Source organism: Oncorhynchus keta, chromosome 14 (genome assembly GCF_023373465.1).
Source record: "Oncorhynchus keta strain PuntledgeMale-10-30-2019 chromosome 14, Oket_V2, whole genome shotgun sequence".
In the NCBI taxonomy this organism is placed as follows: domain Eukaryota; kingdom Metazoa; phylum Chordata; class Actinopteri; order Salmoniformes; family Salmonidae; genus Oncorhynchus; species Oncorhynchus keta.
This window is the reverse complement of record NC_068434.1, coordinates 76067464-76089031: the sequence shown is the minus strand read 5'-3', so window position 1 is coordinate 76089031 and position 21568 is coordinate 76067464. Positions and strand designations below refer to the sequence as shown.

Genomic DNA, 21568 nt, shown 5'->3' with positions numbered 1-21568 from the left:
TTAGATGGGCGAAGAGGAGTGCTCCAGCACAGTGGAGGAGGAAGGACAGACAGAAACAACACGCTGAACACCTTTACCTGGACAACGACCAGAGAGAGGTGAGAGGACATTAAGCAGCCCTAGAAAAACAGGATTAACATTCCCAAACCATATTCACATGGATCTGTTTTTGTGTTATCGTTAGTTTCTTGACGATTTCTTCCTCACTCTTCTTCATGGCTTGCGGTATTCACTTCTAAATATCTAACGTCTGGAACGATTGAATTAAAGTCTTGTTTGTCCATTTTTCTCTGTTACTTTCCCTCAATTATTTCCTCTTGACCTAACCTCTCTTTCTGTTTCTGTTTCTATCCCTCTGACACCTACTGTCTCCCTCATATCTACCTACTGTATTTCTCTCTCTCTCTCTCTCTCTCTCTCTCTCTCTCTCTCTCTCTCTCTCTCTCTCTCTCTCTCTCTCTCTCTCTCTCTCTCTCTCTCTCTCTCTCTCTCTCTCTCTCTCTGTCTCTCTCTGTCTCTCTCTGTCTCTCTCTCTCTCTCTCTCTCTGTCTCTCTCTCTGTCTCTCTCTGTCTCTCTCTGTCTCTCTCTCTCTCTCTCTCTCCGTCTCACACACACGCTCCCAGCATGTGGAGTGTCTGTTCCCGGAGCTGCAGCTCCTGCTGTTTCTAGACTACTACTGGCTCTCGCAGTCCTTCAGGCCCTGTCTAAAGTCTGTGACTGTGGATGTGGTATGTGTTGGCAGTGGGTGGGGCCTGAGCCTCACACCATGTCCACATGGCCCCTCCCCCCATGTGGTCCTCACTCCCTCCTCCTCCTCCTAGCATCACAGCTTTACCTGATACTCCAGATCACTTTCCAGGGTTTCTTCTCAGGTTTAGGGTTTCACTTTAGGGTGCACTTAACTCCACATTAAGAAAGCAATATTTAGATTAATTTGACAGAATCTCAGAAAACACATGGCACTGACATGCCTCCCAGGATGGATGTTGAGGTCAGAAAGGTAAAAGCCAGAAACACATCGTCCATCATGAAATGACCTCAGTTCAGGCAGCTCAGCTCATTATACAACTGACTGAGAGCTCCTCCCTCTCCCTCCTCTGTAATGATCAATCCCTCACTGTAGTAGTTACCAGAATTCTATCCACAGTATGCACTGTATACGTTCTGTGGTTGGTTGCTGAGTGGTGTGACCCTCTGTGTTTATGTGATGATGAACATTGAGCCAGATTAATTACTCTCCCTTGGTGTATAGCCTACTCTTGGGCCACTCCACGTGTGTCCTCTCTGACCCTGTCCTTCCATGACCCTGTCCTGTCTGACCCTGTCCTGTCTGACCCTGTCCTCTCTGTCTCATTACAGAAATACATCCAGGAGGCCAGGAACCTGGGCACTACCATCCGGCAGCCCAAGCTGTCCAACCTCTCCCCCTCCGTCATCGCTCAGACCAACTGGAAGTTTGTGGAGGGTCTGCTGAAGGAGTGCAGGAATAAGGTACAGTAACTACCAGTCTTCCTACATCTCACTCTTACGCAGACATATTACGATTGCAATAACCTTTGCAGTAGACAATCCCATGGATATTGAGATACGACACCTTCAGTGAGTCTCCATTAGTTTCAATGTCACTCAGAAGTATTCTGATGTCAATGACCGTTGCAGTAGACTATTACTTGGATATTGAGATCTGACACCTGTAGTGTCAACCATCTGGCCTCCAGAGATGGTAATCTCCCTGTACGGTGATGTGTGTGACCCTCCAGACCAAGCGCATGCTGGTTGAGAAGATGGGCAGGGAGGCGGTGGAGCTGGGTCATGGGGAGGTCAGCATTACAGGCGTGGAGGAGAACACACTTATTGCCTCCCTCTGTGACCTGCTGGAGAGGATCTGGAGCCACGGGCTGCAGGTCAAACAGGTCAGCACACACACACACACACACACACACACACACACACACACACACACACACACACACACACACACACACACACACACACACACACACACACACACACACACACACACACACACACACACACACACACACACAGAGTGTGTTATTTAAAAACAGTTTATATACACACTAACACACATGTATGCATTTAGGTGCATTCAATGCGCATTCATTCATTCCCGCATCTCCATCTTCATCTGCCAGGGTAAATCTGCCTTGTGGTCCCACCTGCTACATTATCAGGAGAGCAAAGAGAAGACGGATGCAGCACCGGCCGGTTTGGGTCCCCCAGGTAAGCCACTCGTTGAATCCTGAAATGTGATAAATGGACGGTGATGTAAAGCCATAGCCACATCCCTCTCTCTCCTCCCCACAACAGGTCTCATCCACGACATAGAGAGACGCAAATCTGACGCTGGCGCTGCCTTGGCCCCTCTCAAGGTATCCCTGATCAGGGACATGAGGTGAGTCTCCTCATCCATTCACCAGGGCTACCACAGTACCAGTGTCTTCAGATGCTCTACCTACCGTATATAAACTATTTGTCAAGTATCCTCCTGAATATACATTTCAAGTCATATGGTCTTGAAATGATGGATGGTTGTAAGGGGAATGTTGAAAGTGATACTATACTATTCTGCCTGTGTTGATTGTCCCTTCTGTAGTGGCAGAAGCGGTTCAAATGTATGCCTTCGTACCTCTACGTACTTCTTTGAAAATGACTATTTCGAATCAAGGTGAGATAATGATTGATTGATCATACCTCAGAATGCAATGATTTCAAAGTGTTTTCACTGCCATCTTGTGGCCAACTGACAAAAAAAACACTTAGTCAAGACAGAATATTATCAATGATTCAAGACCATATGTAGTGGAAAAATACTGACATCAGCCTCATAGCCATGCATCTCAAGCTTTGCAGCAGGCATAAACACTTGGTTACCAGCTATGATTTAAAAAAATATATATATAATATATGTATATATACACCGTACAGCTTATACTGAAAGCTTAGCCTTCCATCTTTGTGTTCTATTTGATGAGACTTGACCTACAGTCCTCATGGTCTTCATGTCTGGTCCCTCATGTCTGGTCCAAATGCAATACCAACATGTACATCTTGGTGGGGCAAACTCCCCCAAATGTATTTAGATGCATGCCAGCAAAACCACTACACAACACAACACTAAACAATACATGAATTGTGCTATAAAACGGTGACAAACGGTGCCCACAAACTGTTAGGGCCAACATAAAGCTGTCCCAACAGCGAAGCTTTCTTTTCAGCACCATGAAGTGAATCCTTAACACTGCTACACCTGGCTATCAGCGGAGCCTTGTCTGGCAGCGACACAGTTCATTCATCCACATTTACTGCCTTTAAAAACACCACAGCTGATATGGCTGACTTTCATAAACAAATGTGGTTTTACTGACAATTGAGATGTACAATCTATGGCATAAGGTGACGACGAGCGGATAAGAGGCCATCTGTAATTTCGATTAAGACATTAATGAGTGAGCTAGGGGGGATGTAGTCAATATAGCTATTTGTTCTGCACTTTTGAAATGTACAGCGACAGAATTTAGAACATGGGCTGTTCTTACAGTATTCTCCATGTACACCAAGTCAGAACCGTAGGATAAATAAAGGGGCCTATAAGCAGACAATGAAAGCTCTTACAATATTCAATGATTATATTTCTCTTAAACAGACTATAGACTACATGTGCACCACCAAGTCAGAACAGTAGGCTAAGTTATGAGGGGGAAAGTCAAATACATTTAAACTCAGTTTTCCCCAACTCCTGACATGTAATCATAGTAAAAATTCCCTGTCTAAGGTCAGTTAGGATCACCACTTTATTTTAAGAATGTGAAATGTCTGAATAAGAGTACAGAGAATGATTTGTTTCAGCTTTTATTTCTTTCATCACATTCCCAGTCGGTCAGAAGTTTACATACACTCGATTAGTTTTTGGTAGCATTGCCTTTAAATTATTTAACTTGGGTCAAACGTTTCGGGTAGCCTTCCACAAGCTTCCCACAATAATTTGGGTGAATTTTGGCCCATTCCTCCTGACAGAACTGCTGTAACTGAGTCAGGTTTGAAGGCCTCCTTGCTCGCACATGCTTTTTCAGTTCTGCCCACAGATTTTCTATAGGATGAGGTCAGGGCTTTGTGATGGCCACTCCAATACCTTGACTTTGTTGTCCTTAAGCCATTTTGCAACAACTTTGGAAGTATGCTTGGGGTCATTGTTCATTTGGAAGACCCATTTACGACCAAACTTTAACTTCCTGGCTGATGTCTTGAGATGTTGCTTCAATATATCCACATCATTTTCCTTCCTCATGATGCCATCTATTTTGTGAAATGCACCAGTCCCTCCTGCAGCAAAGCACCCCCACAACATGATGCTGCCACCCCCGTGCTTCACGGTTGGGATGGTGTTCTTCAGCTTGCAACCCTCCCCCTTTTTTCTCCAAACATAACGATGGCCATTATGGCCAAACAGTTCTATTTTATGTTCATCAGACCAGAGGACATTTCTCCAAAAAGTACGATCTTTGTCTCCATGTGCAGTTGCAAACCGTAGTCTGGCTTTTTTATGGCGGTTTTGGAGCAGTGGCTTCTTCCTTGCTGAGCAGCCTTTCAGGTTATGTCGATATAGGACTTGTTTTGCTGTGGAGATAGATACTTTTGTACCTGTTTCCTCCAGCATCTAAACACGGTCTTTTGCTATAGTTCTGGGATTGATTTTCACTTTTCGCACCAAAGTATGTTCATCTCTAGGAGACAGAACGCATCTCCTTCCTAAGCAGTATGACGGCTGCGTGGTCCCATGGTGTTTATACTTGGTACTATTGTTTGTACAGATGAACGTGGTACCTTCAGGCATTTAGAAATTGCTCCCAAGGATGAACCAGACTTGTGGAGGTCTACAATTGTTTTTTGGCTGATTGGCTGATTTTTTTTTACATTTCCCATGATGTCAAGCAAAGAGGCACTGAGTTTGAAGGTAATTGACTCAAATGTCAATTAACCTATCAGAAGCTTCTAAATTAATTTTCTGGAATTTTCCAAGCTGTTTAATGGCACAGTCAACTTAGTGTATGTGAATTTCTGACACACTGGAATTGTGATACAGTGAATTATAAGTGAAATACTCTGCCTGTAAACAATTGTTGGACAAATTACTTGTGTCATGCACAAAGTAGATGTCCTTACCAACTTGACAAAACTATAGTTTGTGAACAAAACATTTGTGGAGTGGTTGAAAAACGAGTTTTAATGACTCCAACCTAAGTGCATGTAAACTTCTGACTTCAACTGTATATATTTGTTATTTTTTTATTTGTTTTATTTAGCTAAACAGGTGGGTCTCTGTTCTGAAACACTACCACACTAGTTCATTTAGCAGAAACTTTTATCCACACTAGTTCATTTAGCAGACACTGTTACCCACAGTAGTGCTCAGCCAGGTTGAGAGGAATCCTGAAGTAGGCGATAGTTTATGGGATGCATTGTGTGTTAAGGCAGTCAGACCACTGTCATGTCTACGGTGCACCACAGCCAGTGGTGTTGAGTCATACAGGACGTCATTCCTGGTGTGGTGTGAAGGAGGTGGTAAAGAGAGCTGGGCTGATCTGTGTGACAGCATGTTACTTCCAGCCTAATTCCCCTGCAGACCCCCTGCAGACCAAGCCAGGGAGAGGGGGGTCTGGCTCAGGGCAATACCAGGCAGCTGTTTATTTCTTATTTAGGCAGGTCAGTTAAGAACAAATTCTTATTTACAATGACGGCCTACCCATGGCTGTGGCATAGTCTTGTAGAAGTCTACTCTGATCACACGTCTGCACAGACACACGTCATGTCTTCTTTCCAAGGATCCAGAATTTTCCATTGGTGCTTTTTCATTTGTGTGTTGTCACATTGATATACGAGCACATTTTAATTGATAAATATTTATATTTGGGTATCTTTACTTAAAAATGGACAATAAAGGTTGACCAGGTTGCTTCATTCTACATATCAACATTTCGTATTCACCTTGCTGTGCTCTTTATTATTTGACATTTTTCTTCTATTCTACAGGAGGTAGAGGTTATTAGGAGGTGGATTCCTGTAGTTAGTCTGCAGATTGCAGATAACCATTGTTTTTCTTACAATATCATTCATGCAATAACAATCTGCATTGTGAATGTTGATATTTTGCTCTGTTGCCATGGGGAACAGAGGGGAGTGGAGGAAATTGGGTTAATTCGTGAGAGTGGGGGTAGGGGGGAGTAGGAGGGATGAGAGGGGGGGGGGGTTGATGGGGAGCACTTATAGCGCAGACAGTGCAGTGCTTACTTGCAGAGGTGGAGTGGAAGGGAATGTGTCTGGACACGGAGGGCTTGATAGTGGCTGGGAGCGATGACAGGAGGCTGGCTTAAACACTAGGGAGTCTGGGGCTGGCCAGGGCTTCTTCCTGGCTGGGCTGGCTACCCCCTCTCAGCCCTGCATGCTCTGGAATCTAGAACAGTGGTGAAAACAACATACAGCAGAGGTCTATCACCTTGTTCAGAGGGACTATCACTGCTTTTGCATCTTATCATATATTAGATTTGTGGTTTGTGTTCACCTTGGCCAAAGGATGCAAAACATGCTACAACATTATAGACCATCGCTGAAAGGATGACTGTTTGTATATGTGTGTATTTGTGTATGTTTTTCTCCTCTGACCTCTGTGCTGTGTACTGTATCCTCCGTAGACACATCCAGAACATTGGGGAGATCAAGACAGACGTGGGCAAGGCCAGGGCCTGGGTGAGGCTCTCCATGGAGAAGAAGCTGCTGTCCAGGCACCTCAAAAAGCTGCTGTCTGACCATGAACTTACAAAGTGAGCAAAACAACAAGGACCTAGTACACAACTGGCAAATCAAGCTAAACACAAAATGTGTACTTTTTGTAAGAGCCTCTGCTTCAGTAATTGGGATAATACTCCATTCCCTTTAAGTCAGTCTCCTCATAAATCCTCAGTATTTTATATTGGAATGTCCCACTCAGTCTCACACACATGAATCAACCTGATGTCTGAAAACTATGCATGTATAATACATGAGCTCTTTTGACAGATCCAAACGTCATAGTACAATCACCTATTAAACATTTACAATGCTTTTTATAATTGATGAGATGGTGGTGAAGTGGGTCACGTTCAGGCCGATTCATTATGGAGGTATTGCATTGTGACCGTTCCATTACCATTCTCCAGTTGTTTATCATGGAAAACACATTCATCAGCTACTGATTCAGCCTTTTAGGCTTCAGACTGTTACTGTTCAATCTATGATCATTACATCATATGAAATGATAAACTGATTTTTTTGTGATTTTTTTTGTTGCTTTTGTTTCTTTTGCAGGAAACTATACAAGCGTTATGCTTTTCTGCGCTGTGACGATGAGAAAGAGCAGTTCCTGTACCACCTCCTCTCCTTCAATGCTGTGGACTACTTCTGTTTCACCAATGTCTTCACAACCATCAGTGAGTGCCAGCAAATAGCATACAACCTGGCCACGACACTGAACACTATGTAACCAGAAGCTGGGTAGACTTAATTAGATTAGAGTAATAGATGAATTAGACTTATTTCCTGGCTAAACCTTTTTCCTTGATTTGAGATGCTCACTGAGAAATATATTGAAGACAGAGGTAGCTCTTCTTGTGACCATACTGTACTTGACTGAGTGATTTCAGGCTTCCCTCTCTTCTCTGTCCCACAGTGATCCCATACCATGTTCTGGTGATTCCCAGTAAGAAACTAGGAGGCTCCATGTTCACAGCCAACCCCTGGGTGTGTGTGTCTGGGGAGCTGGCTGAGACAGGGGTGCTCCAGGTCCCCAAGCACACTCAGGAGATCACCTTTGAGGTTGGTGCTCCCCTCAAGATTGAATATTCTTGGGATTTTGATAATAATATCAACATATATTCACCTCAACATGACCTTTGCTCTTTGCCTATTCTCTCTCTGTCACAGTGCCAGAACCTGGGCAAGCTGACCACAGTGCAGATGGGCCATGATAACTCCGGTCTTTATGCCAAGTGGCTTGTGGAGTATGTTATGGTCCGGAATGAGATCACAGGTCATGCTTACAAGTAAGTGAAATATTTGGTAGCAGCTGCCTTATGCTGGAGATTTCAGTGGCATCTACTCACAAGAAAGAACCTGTTGAAGCTTTGGGTAACTGTTATATTGCTATATTATATATATTGTGTGTGTGTGTGTGTGTGTGTGTGTGTGTGTGTGTGTGTGTGTGTGTGTGTGTGTGTGTGTGTGTGTGTGTGTGTGTGTGTGTGTGTGTGTGTGTGTGTGTGTGTGTGTGTGTGTGTGTGTGTGTAGGTTCCCGTGTGGCCGGTGGCTGGGGAAGGGGGTGGACGATGGCAGTCTGGAGAGGGTCCTGGTGGGAGAGCTAGTGACACCAAACTCAGAGAATGAGGACAGAATGTGTCGTACGCCCCCCATGCAGCAGTCCCCTGGGATGATGAGGAGGTTCGTTACCATCTCACCAAACAGCAAACCAAGTGAGTGACCATTCAAATAAACTGCAAAAATCGTCATCAATATTAACCAATAATCTTCACCAAGGGACTACACACACAGCCCCAAATGTTGCTCTCCCATACGTCTGCAGTTTTTTCACCGTGGTGTGTTTTAGGGACCACCCTATCTGGCTGACGTCGGACTGAAAATAATTCAGCGTGAATCTACATGTAGAATCGGTTTGCAAATTACGCCCGGCACTCTGTTAAGAGGTGCTAAGTACTCTCGGCCGGCAAACGCTACCGGTGTGTCACTTTGGAGGGTCTTGTGTCTGCTGGCATTGACTGATTTTGTCCGACTCTTTCCCATCATCCAGAGTTGAACACTAGTCAGATCCAAGAAGGAGTGGGAGAGGCCATCAATGGGATAGTGAAGCACTTCCACAAGCCAGAGAAGGAGGTGAGAGACACAACCCCCCACCACATTGTCTATTATTCATCACAGTGAAGGAGACAGTGGGTCCTCTGTCTGTACACTGCATGCAACACTGATCATAGTCTCACTCACATGTGTTCCGAATGAACAGATTCATATGGCCACAACTGATGTGTTGGACCAGGGTACTTTGAAAGTAGACAACATCAGTCACACTTTTTCTTTCCCTATCTGTTTTTCTATAGAGGGGCAGTCTGACCCTTCTGCTGTGTGGGGAGTATGGTCTAGTCTGGGCTTTAGAGCAGGTGTTCCAGCATGGCTTCAAATCCCCACGCCTCTTTAAGAATGTCTTCATCTGGGATTTCTTAGGTAAAGCGTCCAATACACAACCATTATACCTGAATATACAGTATACAGTGTCTTGCGTGCCATGCTATTGGATGAGCCTGCGCTTATCAATGTCTTCTGTCTGTGATTTCTCCTTATAGAAAAGTCACAAGTGTACTTTGAGAGTGCTGAGCAGAGGGAGGTGACTCCAGATGAGAACTGGCAAACCAGAGTACGCCACTTCTGCCGCTTCATGCGGGCCATCAACAGCACATCTAGGAACATAGGCAAGGATGGGAAGTTCCAGATGCTGGTGTGTCTGGGTGCCAGGTAATATCTCCTCTGTGGCCTCACAAACACACACAGAACAACAGCTATCATCAGGAACATTTGAATGGGAATTAATTGTACAGCACTAAACGTCCTGGTCAAAAGGGCTAATTAGATTGCTTGAGATGTTTTACAAGACATCTTCAATTCAACTGAAAGAGAGGTGTTTTCATTATCTCTCTAATATCAGCTAGGGTTGCAAAGGGTCGGAAACTTTCCGGTAAACTTCCGTAATATTTCAGGACATTTTCCATGGGAAGTTAAGCCCGGGAATTGGGGAATTTAGCTTAAATTCATCAAAAAAGTTAGCTTATAACAGTGAACTTGTTCTAGGTTAGCAATTCTAGGTCTTGGGGCATATTTTGGTTAAACTATCCTAAATGCAATGGAATTGCAACCCTCTGCATGCACAGTGCATTCTTCCATCACATGTGGAGTGCATTCTTCCATCACATGTGCAGTGCAGTCTTCCATCACATGTACAAATGATTCTCAAGATCTTGCACACTAATGAGATGCTATTGAGCCCACACTACTGCACTTCCTTGTCTGAGCCAAGGACTACATGTTTTCTAGTAAGTTTTGATTACAATACTGGGTGGGATGAATATATTTAATATGACATCCATGATTTGTTGTTAACTAGTAAATAGTAGCCTTCAGCAAAGTGTTTTTAAATTATTTCTAATGTGTTAACAATTTCTGCTAGTTCGTTTTTGCTACCATGTGGGTTTTAGCTTGCTTGAGCCTGCTAACTGAGGAGTGTTAATTCACCTGTTTCCATACATGTTTCATTTTAAAACAAAAGAGTTGTTTAATCTAACTGCTTAACTATTTATCTGTACATGGAATTGTATTCTGTTTTTTTGTACTAATTATTTTCAAATCTTTACAGGAAAATGCCACTGATGTGTGGAGACATTTCACTGCAACTAATGTAGAAGGAAAAGTTGTGTATGTGTGCAAATACTGTGCCAAATCAAATGTGAAGAATGCAACAAAGATGCAGAATCATCTGGCCCAAGTGCATAAAGTTCCCTCAGCGCTCACAACAAGCAACCTCTGACAAAAGTCCCTCTAATTCTATTCGAGGTGAAAATGATGAATCAGGCACCTTATCGATAGCAACAGCTCATGGTCCTCCTGGAATCAGAAGTTTTTTTACTCAATGGAGGAACATAGTCAGAGAAATGCCAAGGAAATGGTTAGGTATGTGAAGGGTCATCAAGTTATAGCAGCAATCTACCTCACCAATCAAAGTGAGAAGAGTAAGAGCACCACATTGAAGCTGCCCAGCAACACTCATTGGGGTGGTGTTGTCATCATGCTTGACAGTCTCCTGTCAAGGGGAAGGAGTCTCTCCAAGAAATGGCCTTATCATAGTCTGCCCATATGGACAGCCCCATCAAGAGGATCCTACTGGATGATGTATTCTGGAAGAGAGTGGTAAGCAGCCTGAAACTCCTGAAACCTATAGCTGTAGCCATTGCACGGATTGAGAGAAACAATGACATCCTGTCTGATGTTCAGACTCTGTTTGCAGATGTAAGAGAATAAATCCGTACTGCCCTGCCCATTTCACTGTTTCTCCAAGCAGAGGTAACTGCAGTTCTGAAATACATCAAAAAGCGTGAAGACTTCTGCCTGAAGCCCATACATGCCACAGCGTACATGTTGGACCCCAAGTATCCTGGCAAGAACATCCTGTCAGGTGCAGAGATCAACAAGGCTTATGGTGTCATCACTACCGTGTCTCGCCACCTTGGCCTGGATGAGGGCAAGGTTCTTGGCAGTCTGGCGAAGTACACTTCCAAGCAAGGGCTTTGGGATGGCAATACGATATGGCAGTCTTGCCAACATATCTCATCAGCCACCTGGTGATAGGGACTTTGTGGATCTGAGGCTATTTCCCCTGTTGCCTTCATCATCCTCCAAATCCCACCAACATCAGCCACCCCAGAGCGCAACTGGTCCTTGTTTGGGAACACACACACCAAAGCCCGCAACAGACTGACCAATACAAGGGCTGAGAAATTGGTTGGTCATCCGGGCAAATTTTAGGCCTTTTGAGCCTGGCAACGAGCCATCCTCAACAAGGTAAAAAAAAGTGACTGTGAAGATGAGGCCTCGGAGTCTGATGTTCAAGAAGTGAACATTGAGGAGGTCCTGGGAGAAGACATAGAAGCCTTAGAGGAAGACAACCAAAGCTTTAGTTTCTAAACTATAATTTTACAGATGTATGTTGAAAACGTTTTTGGGAGATGAGATGGATCATTGGGGATCATTCAATATTCCCTTTCTTCTGTTGTTCAGTGAAATCATCCCATGTGAAGAGTCAACTCATTTAATTGAAGTTAAATTCGTAACTAAATCGTTTTTAAAATTTCTATTGGAAGGATTTAATCATTTGCAATAATGTCTACTTACGATAAGGTAAAAGGTTTATGTTTCTGGCTCCATATGATATGGTAAATATATCCAATGCAAAAAACATCTACATTTAAATGGTATTATTGTTAATTTGCATATATTTCAGTTAATTCCCAAATATTCCTGTTAATTCCCACTGAAAGTTTCCACCTCTGAATATTCCCCAAAATGTGCAACCCTAATAGCAGCACAGCATTTATCACTGTGATAACAGAGTGGGCGGCTTTGTCCTCTTTTGTAGTGTAGTGCTAGGGTGATCCCTCCCCGCCTCCTGCTTCAGATATTCTCCCTCACACTGTGTGTCTTCCTGTCTTGTTGGGCATTGTATGAGTATGTGTGTTTGTAGAGGTTGAATACATAGAAATAAAATTATATTTTTATGGTTGTATAGTTAAGCAATAAGGCACGAGGGGGTGTGGTATATGGCCAATATATCACAGCTAAGGGCTGTTTTGTGTCGTGCCTGGATATTTTATTTATTTAACCAGGCAAGTCAGTTAAGAACAAATTGTTATTTACAATGACAGCCTACCCTGAACAACGCTGGGCCAATTGTGCACCACCCTATGGGACTCCCAATCACGTCCGGATGTGATACAGCCTGGATTCAAACCAGGGAATGTAGTGATGCCTCTTGCACTGAGATGCAGTGCCTTCGACTGCTGAGCCACTCGAGATACAGCCCTTAGCCGTGGTATATTACCCATATACCACAAACTCCCAAGGTGCCTTATTGCTATTATAAACTGATTGTCAACGTAGTTAGAGAAGTAAAAATAAATGTTTTGTCATACCCGTGGTATACGGTCTGATATACCATGGCTGTCAGCCAATTAGCATTCAGGGCTCGAACCACCCAGTTTATAATCCCACTTTAAGCTTCCACACACTAGTTCAAAACATACAGTATATATCCTACCTGTTATGACACCTCAGACTTCCTCTTTCTCTCTCTTAACCCTTTGTGGCAGAACAGGGCTTGGTACTGTAGCTCAAATGCACCTGCCACTTCAATGAAATACCTTCTCTTTGTTCTTTGTCAGAAATCTTTTTAAGGGGCACTTAGCGAGACCAGACATGCCTAAATGCTACGGAAATAATACCTCAGTCATAACCAAGCTTGAGCCCTTCCTATCCTGTCTTTTAGCAGGGATGAGGATTTACTAAAAAAGTTCCCTGAAGTCAGTCTGGTAAACTTCCTGTTTCTCTTTGCTCTTCCTAGGGACCATTTGTTACACCACTGGATCGCTCTCCTCACAGACTGTCCAATCACAGTCCAAATGTACGAGGACACAGCACTGATAAAGGACCGCTCATTGGTCAATTCTCTGATCAGAGTGCTACAGACTTTGCAGGAGTTCAACATTACCCTTGAGGCTTCACTTGTCAAAGGGATCGGTATCTAGGCCCTCTTTCGTTCACACCAATTGGACCTGACTAAGGAAAACTGTTAGGGACCACTAAAGAACAATTAAACCTTTTTATGCAGAAAGAGACTTGAACAATTAAGGGACTATTTCTGGCTTATATTAAAGCTACTGTTACATTTGCCATATATTAAGTGCAATGAGCCTTTCAAAATGTGTTGTTATTTTTATCCTCAACAATGTTGCTGTTAGATGTTAAGAATATGTTTTCTATTACGATCCATTACTTTCACTTTGTTGAAGAAGATAACCCACCTGTTGTATACTACTTTATTGAAAGTTAAATATTTTCATTGTTATTGTGAACTGCTGACAATGGCTATATTCTAAAAAGGAAAACAAGGAACAAAAACTGTTAATATATTTTCAGAGAAGAACAGTATTATTTTGATAAGTCTGTCAAGTTGCTTGCTCTGTTCTAATTCTAACTGTCATAATGCAGAGCTTGAAGCAAATGATGCAGAAGTATGCTTTATAAGTATGAATATGACATGGTATAGATGTTTGTGTAGGGTGGGAAACTGAATCCTCTACATCAATATGACAGTGTGTAAGTTTGGATCAATCCCCCTGGAAGTACCGTAGGATGCAACTATTTTATATGGAATAACTTGGCCTAAGAAGAGGCTCCTGTATAAGATAATGTAGCGTATCCTAGTGATGCACAATATGTATTCAGTTGGAGAAGTGTCACTATAAGGCCATGTCAGTGCTTCACACTTGACACACAACTCTTCAACAGCACAGTACTCATCATAACCATGGCTTGGTAGAAAGTGAGTCATTTATAAAATGACAGCCTTCGTGTAAATACCTCTAACCAGTGCATCCTTCTTTCCAACAACTTCTCATTATTCCTCACCTGTTCTGCCCATTCCTGGCAGGTTTACAACATCATGTTTTTTCAGTAGTGAAAATTGTATGAGCTGATTGCCACTTAAATTAATAATGAGTGGTACATATGGTTGCTTTAAAAGGTCAGATTCAAAATAGAGCAAACAATTCTCCCATGACTGTTGGTATTTCTGCTATGCAATATTATCCACATCACACACAAAAAATCAACCCAAGATCTAGATGAGAATCATTGGACCTCCTCCAATTGTCTTACTGTGCAGCATATGATGATGAATAACAACAGCAGTTTGACAGAAGTAGGTGTGAAGGATGTCTTTCCTGTGCCAACTTCTGAATTGTGTTGGTTGTACTATTCCATTTATAATCGACATGAGCATCTTGGGAGATATATTTTTGTTTTTCAATACTGTTGTACATTTATTGGCATAGCCGTATAATGTTGTGTTTACTAAGTGAGGAAATGTGTACAGTGTAAAAAAATAAAATACAGAATAAAATTACAGAAATGCATTAATATGGATGTTTTTTGTATTTTTATTGAAGGAGTATAATTGACTGGAATGGGTACACTATAAATTGCTATATGGTTATCGATGGTATTGTAAATGCCCCCATATATTCCCCATATGAACTGTAGAGCAAAAATAAGATAACTTTACCCAGCAGAGAAATCAAACACTGATAACAACACTTGTAACAACAACAAATGCTGGTTTTAAAATGTAAACAAACTCATTCGCGCCATTTCAAAGACTTTTTTTTATTGTCCATTCATACGTTGATGATACGATGCTTGCTGGGACATGGAGTCTAATGAGGTGTTGATTTAAATAGGATAAAACGGAAAGCATTTCCATACTCACTACTACTCCCAGAATCCCATATTGTTAAATACCATGCATAGTGTGCGCCAATTGGTTGAATTTGTGTTCAAACGGACACGTTACACTCCTAATATGGTGTTTCTACGATGGAACGCTTATGTTCATGTTTTTTTATGCTAATGTCATTCTAATACCCAGCTGTATGCAGCAGTAGTAGTAAGGCATGCGCAGTGTGTAAAAAGACAACGGCGAAGATTCAAAGTTTTTGTTCGGTAAGTCCACTGTTATTTACCATTTACGCAATTTGCATTTAGAAATTAACGCAAATGCTGATGTTTTACAGATCTTACATTTAATTTTAGTCTGTCGCGTGCGAACTATATCTGCAACGGGGTCATTGTAACAATGGGAGAGCATGGATATGGAGCGTGGCGTGGTAGCTAGCTAACGTTAGCAGGCTAGCTAACAACAATAGTCAGATTGCTATTTGGCGCTCTCAGCGGGCGAACGTTTGAATTTAAAGGGAAGGAAACTATATAAAGTATTGTGCGTGTTAAATCTTACAACAATTTCATTTGAAATGATAAAACAGTCAGTGTCGCTCAATTCACTTTGTCGCATTTGTTTTTTATGACTTCGTCCGCTTTTTGTTTCTTCAGTGAAAGGAGTTCTCCTTCCCCGCTTTTTGTTTCGGATTCCCCAAGTAACTGAAAATCACTTTTCCCGACGGGAACATATCAGTTTTAAACACGGTTAATCAAGGGCAATATGAAAAGCATAGTTAATGTATTTACCAATGACACACTGTTCTAATTTGTCGAGTATTTGTAGTAGCCAAGTTAGCTAGCGATGGCGTCATTACTAGCGGGGGTTGCCAGATGCTGACATTCTATTTTGTTGGATTGCTTGCAAGTAAACAATGATAGTTTTGGCAATATAGCGTTGGTGTATTGTAATCTACTAAATTGAATAGCTAGCTTGCAATGGTTGGCTAGATTTAGTTGTGTGAGTCTGTGCTTAAAAACCATTCAAACAATTTCATCCTTTGGTTCCTGTCCCGCGGGCTTTGTTTAAAAATAGTATCCTCCAGTCAGGAAACAAATAAGCGAGATGGGAGTCGCAGCCTATAACGTTAATTGTGTATGCATAATAACGGGGACGTCTAGCAGATCTATCACCGGTGGCTAACTGAATGTCATTCATTTGTATAGTAGCATGCAAGATTGATAAAAAGGTGTATCTAAATGCGTAAGAAAGTTGATTTATTTATTTGCTCCGCATTGCTTTTTTTGTGTAGTTAAAATAGGTCAATCGTCAATAAATATGAGGAAGCTTGTCTCAGCGTGAAGTTATATCATGGATCGCTGAAATTGTAGAATAAGACTTCTAAATGGAAATAACACAATGTGGTGACCCGCCCCTTTCCCCCAGGGGAAAGCATTACAGCAGCAACGTTACAGTGCTATTACTATTCTGCATGGCATCCTTTGGTAATCTATGTGTTCTTTCTTGGTAGGTTTCTTTCTCCCATTGATCATCATGTTTGGTTTTCACAAGTCGAAAATATATCGCAGCCATGAAGGATGTTGCATTTGCAAAACCAAGTCCTCCAGTTCACGCTTTACTGACAGCAGCAGATACGAAGAAACCTTCAGGCTATGTTTTGGGTAAGCTTTATGTGTTAATGGCATGATAACATTGCATTCATCAAATACTTCCTTTTCGGGAGTATTAAACACTACACACTTTTATTTCTGTATTGTAATTCATGTTAATGCTGAGTTTGCACCAGTATTTGTCCCAGTGATTGTATGCCATAAAAGGTCAAACAAGTGATGGTCAATAGATTGAATTGGGAAGATATTATTAACTAGTCTAGGATTGATTCTAGGATGGCTTACCTTGGTTTTTTGCTGTCTGAAGAACAGCGACGCTAACTTTGCGTGCTTCATATATGTTAATGTTATGTAACGATGTTTACTGATTTGCTTGAGGTGTATTGTTTATTGTGCTTTTGTTTTCATTTCCTTGATTATTTATCAAGGTTGTCAGAGGATCGTGTGGGAGACATCTGCAATGCTTGTGTGCTGTTAGTAAAAAGATGGAAAAAACTGCCAAAGGGCTCTAAGAAGAACTGGAACCATGTATGCACCATCTTTTTATTTTAGTTCAATGAGGATTCACTGTGAATTTTCATGTAATTGATGCTGTGTCGAAGTTGAGTGATTGACATGTATTTTATGACATTAGGTTGTGGATGCAAGAGCTGGGCCTGGCTTCAAGCTAACCAAACCCAAGAAGATGAAGAACAACAATGGGAAGAAGAAAAACAAACTGAAGAGGCTTCACAAATTCAAAAGACAAAGTAGGTCTCTTGTTAAATCAACAAAATTATAGAATATATACTCCAACATTTTTGAACTACTGAGTTTTACTACATAAGTCTTTGTTTCACTTTAGTCATTAGGCCCTACTTGGAGGATCCCGGTAGACATGCAGATGTTGCCTCTAAGTCATGTATCATGAGAGAATGCCATCAAAATTGTTCTGTTTGTCCTTTCAGACTCGGATGCCCACAGCACGACCTCCAGCATGTCTCCATCCCAGTCCCCCAGCTATGAGTCAGATGACGGCTCAGACATTGAGTCCAAACAGAGGCGCCCCACTCCTTCTGTCTTTTCCTTCCTGGACCGTTCTTACTGGAAAAGGTATCTCAATGAAGTATATGAAATTGAAGTCTGTCTGAAAAATCTAAGTTTATAATTTAGTACTGTAGTTTTATCTGGGACAATTCTGCAGAAATTTATTTTTTAGGACAAACTGTTGAATGGATACTTCATCCTCTTCCCTGTAGACAAAAGGTGTGCTGTGGGATTGTGTACAAAGGGCGCTTTGGTGAGGTGATGATTGACCCACGTCTCTTCAAGCCCTGCTGCAGCTCCAAGAAGCAGGAGACGTTGGTTCCCATTCAGGACACACACCTTCCCCTTCCCGCCATTCACCCCCCGCCTCTCCTGCTACCAAAGGCCCTGAAAGAGGACTGGTGATGGCTCTTGAGCATCCCCTTGGGGTGTCAATGGCACCCGACAAGTTGTCTCCAGTGGCAGACTACCCCCAAAACCATTCCCTATTAGTTCACTGTATTTAGACGGCTAAATGATTTTCCTATTTTTGCTTTGATTTTTGTTTTTTTTATACATTCATTTTCTTATCTTTTTTAAAGAAAACTAAAAAGAACCAAAAAAAATGTTTTTATAAAGGCATTAGTTGTACTATTTATAGGATGGGGAGGCAGAGTTATATTTGGCCTTGAAGGGCACACTATCCAGGTCTGATTAATTTGGTTTACAACATTTAAAGCTTATTTTCTGTGTTACGGTTACCAGCGTTTGTGTATATATTAAGTTCCTTTTGCCAGCGTCGTCTTTTTAAAGAAACATTTTACTGTTGTCTAATTGGCGATGAAGTGTTCATGTGCTGATATGCAAGACTCCACCAGCTAGATTTCTAAAAACAAAAAACAACAGCTTATTTGCATTGATGGAATGGACATTTTCAAGTGTTTTCTTGTACTTATGTTCCCCTGACACTCAAGCAGATTCATTTGATTTATAGCGTCTTAATATATAAAGGGTTATGGGCTAAGAGAGTATTTGGGGGGGGGGTCTTCAGTGAGTTTATACATTATGAATGGCCTTTTAAATGTATACATGCATGTGTTGTCTCACTCTCCCACACATGCATGGTTTGGCAAGAGCTGAGTAGTATTGTACATTGTCAGATTTGTAAACACTCCGTACCATGAGCTTATCCATTGCTTTTCCAGCAATTTCATGCGAGTGAATCAAGATCGATTGAGTTCGACCAAGCATGCAGAACTCATCTTTGTCTTGGAATGAAAACCAGCAAATATTTATTTGTAGTTTGTAGTCTTCCATGAGCTGAAAATGCACATTTTATAACCATATTTTGAAGTGTTTTTGTATATACACTTGTGAGTGTTGGCTATGAGAACTATTTTAAATTACAGGATTGACAACTCATATTTTTAAATCGCTAAATGTGTACAGATGTGAAAATATTTAGATTGAGGCTTTCTTTTATGGCATCACTTGTAACTTATTCATTGGCCAATAAGTGGCTAGCCTAATCCCCAAGTTTGTCACAACATTTCAAGGGGTTGTGTTTGGTAAGGCACAATGCATTGAAGCTTCAGCAACCAATTATGAAAATTAGCAGTGTGGTGTTGGACAACTTCGGCAGTAACACAGTTTGTGCCTGCTGAATACCACCCATATCTTTGTCCTATGAGTTGAAGGCTAAAGCAATACTTACACTAATGTTCTGTGTTGGTTGGCATCTTGATATTCTGTTATTGAACGTGTATTTTATAATTTTTGTTTTGTTCATCGACAGAAAGCAAATCAAAGCTGAGACTATGCAGACATTTTGAATGTGAGAAATTACCTAAATGTTAAAGGAGCAACGTTTGTAAGTCCATCTCTGCCTCTTAGCAAATTGATTTTTCAGCTTTTCATTTTTTTAAAGTGATATTTCATAATTATTATGCGGCTTTGCCTCAAGGGACAACATACGTTTATGGTTAGTGGTCGAGTCAAACCAATAAGATGTGTACCTCTGTTAAATAATGAACAGTTTTGCAGTAAGTGGCATGAATTGTTATCAGTTTGTTGTCAGACAGGTAGCCTGAGTGCCAGTCTGTCTGTTCTGTCATGCCAACTTCTTGTTACTCTTTTTCATGCCAAACATTGTATGGCTTGACAATGATATCAATGGCGTTTGCAAGAGCACAAACAGGTCTGGCACCTGGCTAGTAGACAGTATCCTGTTGTGCAAAGTTATTTATTTGCTGTAACTGAACTTCATCACAGTAGAATGGTTTGTGTCAATATACTGTATAACCTTGGTTATCAAAACAGTTACTTTTGTGTGGCAGGTTAGTTGAGTGTTAAAAATCTTTCTGTGATTCTTAAATAATGTCATTAAAAGGATAGCTGCTGCTTACTTTTATCAAGATGGAAATTCTAAACGGTTTTTGTATATAGGGAAACGCCTATTTTATTGCCGTTTGCGTGGTACATTTGATCATATGAGGTGTGCCTTATAAGAATGAACGTTCCTTTTACATTATGAAATTCAACCTGTAATGTAATTTAATATGTATTTATTTCAAATCCATTTGGAAAACTGATTCTGTTAATTGAACCGTTAGGACCTTCAAGTCATTTTCATTTTGTGCACTTTCGATTTTGTTATGTTTTTGTCTATATTGTTATTGTGTATCTCAACAACTACGTTAGTTCTGTCTTGTAATAAAACATAAATCCTTTTTGGGTCTGCGTGATCTCATTTCAACCGCTAGATGGTACTAAAATCTTAACACTCGTTTAGTCATCGTAGAGATTGGAGAGAAGGTTGGTTTAAATTAAAGCAATGAATAATGCTTTTTATGAGTTGCACTTGACCGACTTCTTTTCACTAGTTCAGTATAATAGCTCACAAGTATACTATTTTAATTTCGTTGCCAGTACTCTTAGGAAGTGGCATATCAGAAATGCCAACCCACCTTATGAAAGTACGGCTAGCGCCTCACGGGAGCAGTGCGCAGAATCAATGATCACAGGTGGGCCTACGAGGCACAGAATGTCTGTTGCCCAAACCTCATTTTCATTCGGATAATTGAAAATTGAGCGGGTAAGGCGCTCAATATTCGATTTTGCCTCTGATGTTGAACACAAAGGCGCCTAAAGTAGCTCGCATGAAGGCTTCTTCAATATAAAGCCGCATTCACGTCAGGCGAAAGGTACCAGAATCAAATAATAGGAAGCTCCAGGCAAATAATTTACTTTAATTTTAACTCCGAGATTATGACATGACGCAGCATAAATCCACGTTCCAATGTCGAATGCCTATTCAATGTCTCATTCATCTCTTGCTTAAACCATGTTCGGAAATGTAAGATTTGCCAACTCGTTGTATAAGAATGAACCCGAGTTTCGCACTTGGGAAGTATCAGTATGAACCAATAAATAGTAAATTCTAAGCAAATAACTTACGTTCATTTTAACTCGGAGGTTCCTAGTTCCAACAAGCACGTGAACGCGTCATACTCGTTGAAGATAGATTATACTCAAATTTCCCACATGAGAAGTATCTCATTATCAACCTATAGTAAACTCTACGCAAATAACTTACATTGATTTTAACTCGGAGTTTCCGAAATTATTTGAACGCTGTAAAGGTCTAGATCTTATGTGAAATTATATTCACTTGGATAAAGATGAGCGCGATTCAACGCAGCTTTGCGTGCGCTCCTATTTCAACAAAAACTAGTTTTAGACAACAGACGGATTTCAAAGGATGACACTTTGATCGCCGACAAAGACTCTAGACAAGTCTGGACTAGTCAAGTGTGAAATACGATGGGATAATTT

At 41.3% G+C, this 21568-nt stretch overlaps 2 protein-coding genes across 3 annotated transcripts in view; both read left to right on the top strand.

Moving 5' to 3' along the window:
* LOC118370900 (DENN domain-containing protein 5A-like) overlaps nt 1–14803 on the top strand; it is a 60693-nt gene extending 45890 nt beyond the window's left edge. The window contains exons 11-24 of the mRNA XM_052462614.1: nt 5–98; nt 1361–1492; nt 1762–1914; nt 2158–2245; nt 2333–2417; nt 6712–6840; nt 7364–7485; nt 7725–7870; nt 7979–8097; nt 8342–8523; nt 8859–8941; nt 9163–9286; nt 9406–9574; nt 13227–14803. Of these exons, the coding sequence (XP_052318574.1) occupies nt 5–98; nt 1361–1492; nt 1762–1914; nt 2158–2245; nt 2333–2417; nt 6712–6840; nt 7364–7485; nt 7725–7870; nt 7979–8097; nt 8342–8523; nt 8859–8941; nt 9163–9286; nt 9406–9574; nt 13227–13410 (1810 nt within the window). The 3' untranslated portion in view covers nt 13411–14803. The remainder of the gene's footprint in view (nt 1–4; nt 99–1360; nt 1493–1761; nt 1915–2157; nt 2246–2332; nt 2418–6711; nt 6841–7363; nt 7486–7724; nt 7871–7978; nt 8098–8341; nt 8524–8858; nt 8942–9162; nt 9287–9405; nt 9575–13226) is intronic.
* A 439-nt stretch (nt 14804–15242) lies between these two features.
* Nucleotides 15243–20463, top strand: LOC118360495 (SIN3-HDAC complex-associated factor-like). Of its 2 annotated transcripts, none has more exons than XM_052462612.1 (6): nt 15243–15385; nt 16630–16780; nt 17158–17257; nt 17364–17478; nt 17677–17821; nt 17968–20463. In XM_052462612.1, the coding sequence occupies exons 2-6, from the start codon at nt 16653–16655 to the stop codon at nt 18158–18160; spliced, it is 681 nt and encodes a 226-aa protein (XP_052318572.1). In that variant the 5' UTR covers nt 15243–15385; nt 16630–16652; the 3' UTR covers nt 18161–20463. The 2 variants fall into 2 exon arrangements, with proteins under 2 accessions (XP_052318572.1, XP_052318573.1); XM_052462613.1 differs by lacking the exon at nt 15243–15385 and adding an exon at nt 15496–15659.
* Nucleotides 20464–21568: the final 1105 nt, after the last annotated feature.